Source organism: Poecilia mexicana, unplaced genomic scaffold (assembly GCF_051168715.1).
Source record: "Poecilia mexicana isolate PSO_F unplaced genomic scaffold, ASM5116871v1 scaffold_5, whole genome shotgun sequence".
NCBI lineage: Eukaryota > Metazoa > Chordata > Actinopteri > Cyprinodontiformes > Poeciliidae > Poecilia > Poecilia mexicana.
In genome coordinates, this window is record NW_028263374.1 from 27,291,422 (window position 1) to 27,301,054 (window position 9,633).

The following is a 9,633-nucleotide window of genomic DNA, read 5'->3' on the forward strand; positions in this document are numbered from 1 at the left end:
GAGTTAAACCTGTCTCTTGGTAAACTTCAATGGCCACGGTCTTCCTTCAACATACAAACTACTCACAATTATGCAAGTTCATGGTGTAGTTAGAGCATGTACTCCTGTCATCACCAGTGGTCAGTGGGTGAGATGCTGACCATGCACAGTGTAAAACTGTCCCTCACAAAGGCAACATGGAGACACAAAGGTCAAACAACTGTACACCAAAACACCCAGAGCCAAGTGGCCCATTGACTGAACATGGGGCATCTGCCGGGAACCCCTTAGAAAAGGCCCAAGCTGGGACCCAATCCTGGAGATTCCAGCTGCAAAACAACAGTCCTAACAACAGCACCTCCATCCTATTGAGAAAAAAGCAGAACATTACATCTTGAAGCCAACACATCTGTTTTCTCTGCATCATTTATTATGACCATATGTGTCATGTAAATATTCATTAATCAAGATGTCAAGAGACATTTGTGTGGCAAAAGTGTACTGTAATGTAATGACAAATACATCCCAGGGAAAAATAAATGTCCTTGTAATTACAGTGATTTTTTTTTTTTTTGTGGAAAATGTAAACACCAGCATGTAGAAAAAATGCACAAAATCTATTTATACAGTATTAAACAAATTAATTGTATCTGGATGATTTACTAAAGCCTTATTATTATGTATTTTATGAAGTAATAATAGATGGATCGATTTCAAAGTCGTTGAGTACGGGTGTGGCAAAGTGTCGGCCATCGCTTCAGCCATTGTTTACATCTGGATTTATTATGTCTGTCTTCTTTTGAAGAGTAAATATGACACACGTCTCACATCGATGTAAAAATGGGATGAAATGCAACATGGCCGTTCTGACTGCAGACACTTTGAACATTATCTAATTTAGTATGGAAGTGCGATCAGATCTGGGCTGTTCAGATTGTGGGGCAGTGGTAAAGGAAGATATATGAGCAGGAAAAAAAATCTGTGTGAACGAAACCTTTGTTTCTCAAATGATTAAAAGTCATTTAATACAGTGTTCATTTGGAGGGATAATTATGTAGTAATTGTTATGATATTAGCTAACATGAAAAGATTGTTATGAGCCATTAACATCCCTAGTCCATCAGTGTTACTGGCTAATAATCATTTTTCTCTCCCAAAGTAAAAACATATGCAGCAATTGCAATCTGTAGTTTACATACTGGCTGATTACATGAGATTAAAACACCAGCCCTGTTAAATTTGCTTTAAATAAACTCTAGTTCGTTAGTCTAAAAAGTTCAGTTCATTTGGGTCGGAGTGAATCTGTCATCAAACTCTGATGCAGACCAAAAAGACGAAATCTGGTTCACCTACAAACCCAGGTTTCGGTTCAGTTGAAGTGAACTCTGGTGCAGTTCCAGTATGTGAACGCCAAGCAGACCAGACAGTGCTCCAAAAGCAGGAAGTGGATTGCAGCGCTGGGCATTCTGGGTAAATACAATCAAAACAAAAATATGTGAGTTTAGCACCAGCAGAAGAAATGGTTGGTGGTGTTTTGCTGATGACAAAAGAGAAATCCCACAATTGCTAAGATCTGATGCAACATTTTTTTAATTTTGTGAATAAGGATGTTACACTTAGTGTCTTCTTCAGCGTTTTCTGAGTAATTTCCTTCAGTGGTTCTTGGTACAGCGCCGCCACAGGTCAAAGAGTGAAAGGATTGCTCAAAGGGTTTGGTTGGTTTGACAGTGCCTTGAAAATGGAAGGAACCTCAAACTCAAGTCATTATTTCTCAGCTTATCTCTAAACCTTTTATTTCAGTTGATCTGTTGTCAGTGTTGCCTAATGACTGAGGTATTTTTTGATTGTATGTACCTGGTTACAGTTATTGTTCCTTAGACAATAATCCAAGTCATTTTCAGTAATAACTGAGAAAATAAAACATTTGCAAACACAATAAAACTGACTAGGAGCTCTGCATTTTGGAACGTTTTCAGAGAAAACAGAGCTGTTGGTGAAATTTATATAAATAATCTTCAACTGTAATCAACTTTGAAAGAGCAGTTACTGTTTGCATAATTTGCGGTTGTAAATAGTGCAGGAGGTAATATGAAAAAGTCATTTTCAGTGACAAAGTGGCCATATCTGCTTAACTGCTTGAAACTAAACTGTTCTTGGTACAGTGCCACAGCTCACATCAGCATCTTTCCTAGACAAGGCAGACATCTGTCTCTGTACAAAACCGTCTGAAACACTGACTGCACAGCACCTGTCCAGAACCAAACAAAACCCACAAAGGTAGAAAGAAACCAGTGAACAGGGAAGACAAAAATAGCCCAGAAAGAAAAAAAAAATGTATATTGATTCTGTGAAGACCTGAGTTCATGCAAAGGTTTCTCTGCTTGCTCTGTTTGTGTAAAGAGACGCCAGATTGGTAATACCAAGCTCACAGCTTGCTAATGGCTTTATGAATATGCGTTTGTGGTGTTGCTTGCAAACTTTTATAAGCAACTTCTGGATTGCTGTTTGAAATAACTGAAACTCTGCTTCTGTAAGATCGGTTGGCTTAAAAAATAGAATTCAGAATATTTAGGACGTATTATCGTCTCCACATACCAACGACTAACGCCCCAAACATTTGAATATACAGAAAAAAATAAATCTGTGGGGGATTATCAATCAATAGTGGTAAGCAGGGGGGACAGAGGGTGCTTGAGAGGATGTTCTCAGATTGATTTCTCACCCAAAATCAATGCCTGAGACCTGCGTGAGTGAAGTGAGAATCAAGGATGTGTGTCGGTAAAGTTGGAGGAAGAAGAAATGGCAGACACATAAAGTACGAGGAAGGATGTATTGATGAAGCCAGCGGACCATCTATGGAGACACACTGCAACGTGGGGACGGGGTGGCAACAACAAAAAAAAAAAATCAATATATTCCACCACCCATTGAAAGCAGCAAGGCTCCAACCCCTCACCTCTAAGAAGTGACTCAACTTCTCTGGTTTGGCTCCTTACAACAGATTAACTTGCTTTCCTCGAAGTCATGAAGGGAATCATTGATTATCCACGCAGCAGCACACATCACCAACATTCCAGACTTTGGGACTGTGTTTATCTCTCAAACAGGTTGCCGTGGCTCCAAGGAGCATCCCTAAATATTTAGTCAGGGAGAAAATGTGTTGCATTTTGATAGCTTGCTTTGTGTCTCTAAACTGCACTGTAACAACTTCATGATCCAGCTTTGGAGCTCAGTCAGATGACAAAAAGAGGGAGAGAAGAGCAGCTTTAACTTCAATCTAAATATATTTCCACCCCCCAAAAAATAAATCCAGCAAATCAGAGGAAAAAAACATGATTTCTAAAACATAAAGCCAAGCTTGAAATTCTCACAAGGAAAAAAAATGTGTTTGTTGTTGTAATGAGGTGGGTGAGATGGGAGAACATTGGCTTTACATTGTTTTCACAGTAATGAAATGGAATCAATGAGGCTGCACTCTAACTAACTGCACTCTATCAGGCTGTCAGTGAATGTTGCAATGCATTCCTAAATGCATCAAAAAGTCTTCATTATAGGCAGATTGGTCTCTTTTGAGCACAGATTGATCCTGTTTAAGTCTGACACGAAACCACAACCGTTTGCAAATAAAATGCATTCGCCTGGAACATTTTCTAAAAGAAAAATCTCAATGTTGTTTCAGAAAACTGAAAAAATTAATGATGGAAGATCTAACTAAATATATATATATAAAAACATTAAATCCAAACTGCTACTAGTCTTTACTATATGATTTCCATAATTACACATCGTCACCTTCCTAAAATAATGGCCTGTCATTTTTTGACATAAGTGATTTTGGCAAAAATAAAATAAAATAAAAATAACAACAATAAATAAATAAACAAATAAATAAATAAATAAATAAATAAATAAATAAATAAAAAAGTCACCGCCTCTCTCTTTCCAAAAGATGTTTTAGGCTACAAAAATCACTGACAAAAAATGACTTGGGACATTATTTTAGGAAGGTGACGACATGAAGCCGGTCTCTTCATCAATCTGTAAAGAAATAGTTTAATTACAGATGCGCATCACGAAAACAACAGGACTGTGCTTGTCTCTGCTGGTGGTATTTTCAAATAAAATTCAAGAAACAAAAGGGCATTCTACGGTTAATCAAATTATCCGACAAGGCGAAGTGAAGGAAATGTAGCAGACTCTGAAACCTGGGTCAACCTGTTGGGAAGATGAGGAAGTAAAAACAGAGGGAAAGGGGACTTTGGGAACACTCACAATGCTGAAATTACGCGGCCCGCAGGGCTCTCCCTGGTACCGACAGTACAGCAGCATCTCCTCCAGCTGGTGTCCCAGCCGGTCCAGCAGCTCCTTCATACTCGGCTGGGACTCCAAAGGAGGAGGAAGGAAGTTTTTGAAGTCTAAAATCCGCGACAGCCACGGCGGCTCGCTGCCCGCGCTCTCTCCGCTGTCACCCAGCAGAGCCAGAAGCGCCTCTTTCGCAGCGGGGGAGACCTGCAAGTTGGGCGAGTCAGGTTCCTTCTCCAGCAGCCCCAGCCACCTCCCGGAGGTGAATATGTCCGTCTTCTTCATGCGTCGAGGCAGCAGCAGGTTCTGGTTGCAGATGGTGACGGCGGGGAAAACCAGCCGCTTGGCGTACACCATGTGCGCCTTGGTGTACATGGGCGAAGAGAGCAGGTACCGCACTCTGTTGGAGGACCAGGCGAAGAACAGAGCCACGGCCGCCAAGAACGCAAGAAGCCACGCAACTCTCCGTGGGTACGAGCCGCTGAGGAAGATGTGCCGTAAGCCGTGCAGGGTTGTGTGTTTCAGGAAGAGTTTCCCAGCTTCGGTGAGAGAACCCGGGCTCGGCTTGGATCCAGAGGACGGGCACATTTTCGGGAAACGCCGGTGCGCACATTCAACATCGGTCCCGCCGTGGTCAGGGTGACGGAGCCAGGACTCGTCTTTGCGCACTCGGAAGGATGCAGTTAGTGAGAGGATTTTTTTTTTTTTATCTGGAGAGGAGAGGCTGAAGCGCACGCAGCTCCTCTCGGTCCTCTCAAGCACTGAGCAGCAGCTTGAGGCGGTGATGGGGGAGTATTTTGTCAGGCGCGCAGCGCTCCCTGAGCGTGTCCGGGAGGGGGAAGTGAAGTTAGTCAGAATGATTTAGTGCGCTAATGTGCAGCAACAGGAGTCAGGGGGATTATTTCATCTAAATTACAAGCAGTTAAACTCCGAGAATAAGTTCCAAAGAGACGACAGATTTAGTTAAAATCACACAATCATATTTCATAGCACGTTCTTCCCGCCTGCTACCAAGATTATAATTTTCCAATTTCTGACATCTCCCCCCAAACACAGTGTGTGTTTTACGCACACAAACACACACAGACTGACGGACGTGTCATAAATTAGGATATGATCTAAACGTCTATTAAGTAGTGAAGCTCATATTTATTATAGATTTATTACATATATATTGATATTTTTATGTGTTTATGTAGATTTTATAAATGGGTTGCATATTATAAAAACACAATATTAGGATTCTCAGGAAATTTGAATAATGAAAAGGGATTCTTCACACATATGTCATACAACTATTCATATGTTCTCCAGGAAATAGCTAGCTGATTAAAGAGTATCCAATCATATTCTTGAAAAGTTAAGTGGAAGGAAAATGTGTGCAGGTACTGATTTCAAGCTGCTTAAGGTCAAGTGTGAAGTTTCAACAGTTGGTGATGATTTGAAGAGCCATGTTACTTGCTACTGCGTTTTATCAAGTCCAAAGTCAACAGGGTTGTCGACCATACAACTGTGCCAAAAGTACCACAGCTTCATGAGCGCACATCACTGTTTGACTGGCTTACAGAGTCCCACTGACTGAATCTGTTTTTTTTAAAAGAGGAAAATAGAAATCAAGTTAACAAGATGAGTTGAGGGCTTTCTTTATTCGCTGCAGTCTTCCTGTAATTATTATTTATTATATATTATTGAGTCTACAGTCATGACCCGATCAGTCTCGCTTGTCAGCTTACAAGTAACTTTTGGGAATAACAACCTTTAAGAAGATATTAAATATTAAACTCTGCACATACTTTTAAAAACATTTCTGTTTCTAAAAATATTGTTTTTATTGGTCTGATGTTATATTTTAATTTTAAATGTTGTGTTTTCATTAGCCGTTAGCAGAAAATCAACATGACTGAGAGAAATCATGATGTTTGCCAAATTGATCTATGTAATGTGTTTCACTGATAGTTACTGAAATAGATGGACTTTTCAATAATTTTCTAATTTAATGGATGGGTCTGTGTACAGCATACAGTACACAGACACTTTTCAATAGACTAATAAAATTAAATACCTTTTGCAACGTTCAAGATTAACAGAAATAAACTGACTTGAAATAATCAGTTTGTGTGGAATGGATCTATATACATCTTTTAAATTGAATTGCTGAAATAAATGACCTTTCCTATGATATGCTAATTTACTGAGATGCACCTATAAGTTGCTGCTGAATATGATTAGTGAAGCTTGCTGACTGAAATCTCTGGGCTCAGTAAATGCAGATCATTTGTCTTCCTTTTCAACTCCGTCGCACACATAAATAGCTTTGGGGACACGTGCACCTTAACTCCTGCAAGCTTCACAGTTTCTCACTCAGTGTTTAACACTTACTTTACAAAGGTTAATAGTAGAGGGGATGTTGTCTGCAACATGAGAGCGACACCAGTTACATTACTCATTATCCTGCATCGCTCGCACTCGCATGAAGGGTAAGTAAAGCTGACATTACAGAACTGACAGATGTGCCTCAGTCAAACGTATCATCAGAAGGAAAACAGAAAGGTCAGGATGCTGCTGGGAAGTTAATTAAAGTCCTGTGATGCATCTTTGAAGGATGAAGTCTAAATATGCTAAAGCGCACCTTTAATTGATTGCATGGTGGGTGTTTTTGACTCCGTTACGCCCAGGTTTGTTTGTATCGAGGGCGGAGCTTTTGTCAGGACTTACAGCCATTGACAAAGCATCTGCAAAAACAATCTCCCTCTTGGGGTTTTTGGTCAAGCTGTAGCTCACGCTTGGTTGGTCATCAACACACACAGAGATTCGAGAGTAAGAGCTGCTGTGCAAAGTGTCTGCTCCACCTCTGAAGCAGAGAGTGTGGGTTTATTGCTCCGTGCATGACGGAGGAAAAAGAATTGAGCATGAATGAGAGGAGGAAGAGAAGTCGGCAGAGGAGCACTTAGAAAATCAATGTTTCACATCTTGTCACTTTATTCTGAAACGTGGAGAACTGCTAAAATACGTGAAGACAATGACAGGCAAGGCATTCAAAAAGTACTAATCAAGTAAAAGTGGAAAGCTGGGTATTTGTTCATTTAAGTCGAGCAAACAACAGTCATCAAGCTCAGGCCTGCAAAAGTAATATCACATTCATGTTTTGAGATAATTATAAATTTGCTCAATTATCATAATTTAAGTGTCTAAACGTTGCAGGGTGAAGCAGAAAAATCACTTGTCTATGGTTCTCTACTTTCTGATACATTTAACAGACAGATTGATCCGACACCCAATAATTATGTGCAATTCCAAGACAGACACTTCATGTCTGCCATGTGCGCTTTTTCTCCACTCAAAACGAAAACTTTAATAAAACGTTTGTGGAGGGTTTTTTTGTTTTGTTTTGCATTACACTGGCATGCAAATTAAGACATTTTTTTTATTAATTCCAATCATTTGAAAGTCTTTAACCTTTTCTTAAATGGCAGACATGGAATCAGGATCAATTTTTTGAATAAATATAAGATGTTTTGAAATTGTTGTTAGCTGTTTGTGTTTGTGATGAGCCTTTTGCAGAGTGACCGCTGGAGACAGGCCACTAAACGGATTCACAGAAGCCTCTTTTTAAATTTACAATCTGCACTTTCTGAACAATTTGAAATAAGGTTTGGTGCAGCTTATTTTTCATGTTTGACCAAGTTAGTCAACATTTTGTTTTTGTCAGTTCCAGTTATTTATTTTACATTAGCTGTTATACTCCTAATTGCACTGACTGAACAAATTATAGTTGTGTTGATTTTACAGGTTTGACCAAGCTTGTGAAGCGATTGGTGTATTTAAGTGAATTGTACTGGCACAGTGATATCAAATAAATGTCATTTACATTACATTACATTTATGTCTGTGTTGAAAAAGAAACATTTTAGAATCACTCCAGCACTGATTTTCTGTATCTGATTGGTATCGGCTGATATTAAACTTCAGATATCGATAGTGAATAAAGTGGATTGGTGCAAATGATCCCAGTGAACCGATTTTCACTGGGAAAAAAAGTGAAGTAAGTGTAATGTGTTTATATTTTCACACTTGTATCAGGACCCTAACTACAGAGTTTTGGACATTTGAAGACGTTTGGACATTACAATAGTCCAACATAGAGGAGGTGGGGATCAGTTTCTCGGTGTCTGGTAGGGTGAAGTTAGAAAGGTAATGGAAGGAGATCTGGCAGAGTTAGGAGTCCATTTTAGCTCAAGGTCAGTAGCTGATGGGCAGAGGGCGGCGTTGTGACCACAGAAAGTGATGCTGATTGCAGGAGATGACTGGATGTGTTTATTTGTAGAAAGCTGTGGCACATGCAGACCTTTATCTCTCGAAATTTGAGATGAAGGCGATTTGACTTACAAAGTCAGCGGAGAGTTTGTTATATGGGTAGTTGTGTCTTTCAGAGCCTAGATTAATTTTGATCTACAATATTTTATGTTTGGAAGGAATCAGATGGTTATGATCTTATTTTACTAATTAAGGCCAGGATGATCACAGCAATATTAAAATATTGTTATCAACTTTAAACAAGTTCTGACTTCTAAAACAAACTGAAAGCAGCAGTTTGTTTTAGTGAGTTAAACACTAATAGAAGATTTTCAATTCCAATTCGATAGCGATATTGCAGTTTTGAATATTACCGATATTGACCTCATACAAGATAAGCACAAATCCCACATACTTTATTATATTTCTATAATAAAGTATGTTTTTATTATAAGTCTTATATTAATTATTTTGTAGTGTGTAATGTGAAAAAAACAGAGGATATTACAGAGGGAAAACAGTCTGATAGTTCCAATTTATAAAAGTGTTTCTGTAATTTTCAACAGAAACAATAAGTTCATACATGTAACCCAAGACCAGATCGTTATCCCAGTGCTATGTCCATTAGAAAAACTACGCTCAACTGACCATAAAGGATAAAATCAGTCAACTAAAAGAAGTTAGATCCGATTCCGGAACAAGAAGCAGCCTGCTGTTCTCCTGGTGCCAGTTTGTCTCTGGTCCCTCCGTATGTCCTCTAAGAGGATAATGAAGTCTTCCTTTGAGGTTATCACTTCTATTTTAATAAGAGAATCTGTCATGAAGAACGGGTGCTGAACCACTGGCCTTTGATTGCGTCTCAGTGAGACGCCACCACCACATGCATGGCTTCAAGATTACCACCTGGCAATAAAGAGACTGAATCCGGTAAGAAACTGAGACCTCGTTCTGGTTTTTATTACTAAATCAGAACTTCTTTGAGTGGTTTGACTCGCCTATAGATGGATGTAATGTGTCTCAAATGAGGTGATGGGTGGTGCATCAGAATCCATTGGAGAC

General features: G+C 39.3%; 1 protein-coding gene across 1 annotated transcript in view; it reads right to left on the minus strand.

The window, feature by feature from the left end:
• Nucleotides 1–5,333, minus strand: part of asic1b (acid sensing ion channel subunit 1b) — a 53,678-nt gene extending 48,345 nt beyond the window's left edge. Inside the window, exon 1 of the mRNA XM_015005665.2 lies at nt 4,252–5,333. Coding sequence (XP_014861151.2) covers nt 4,252–4,869 — 618 coding nt within the window. The 5' untranslated portion in view covers nt 4,870–5,333. The remainder of the gene's footprint in view (nt 1–4,251) is intronic.
• Nucleotides 5,334–9,633: the final 4,300 nt, after the last annotated feature.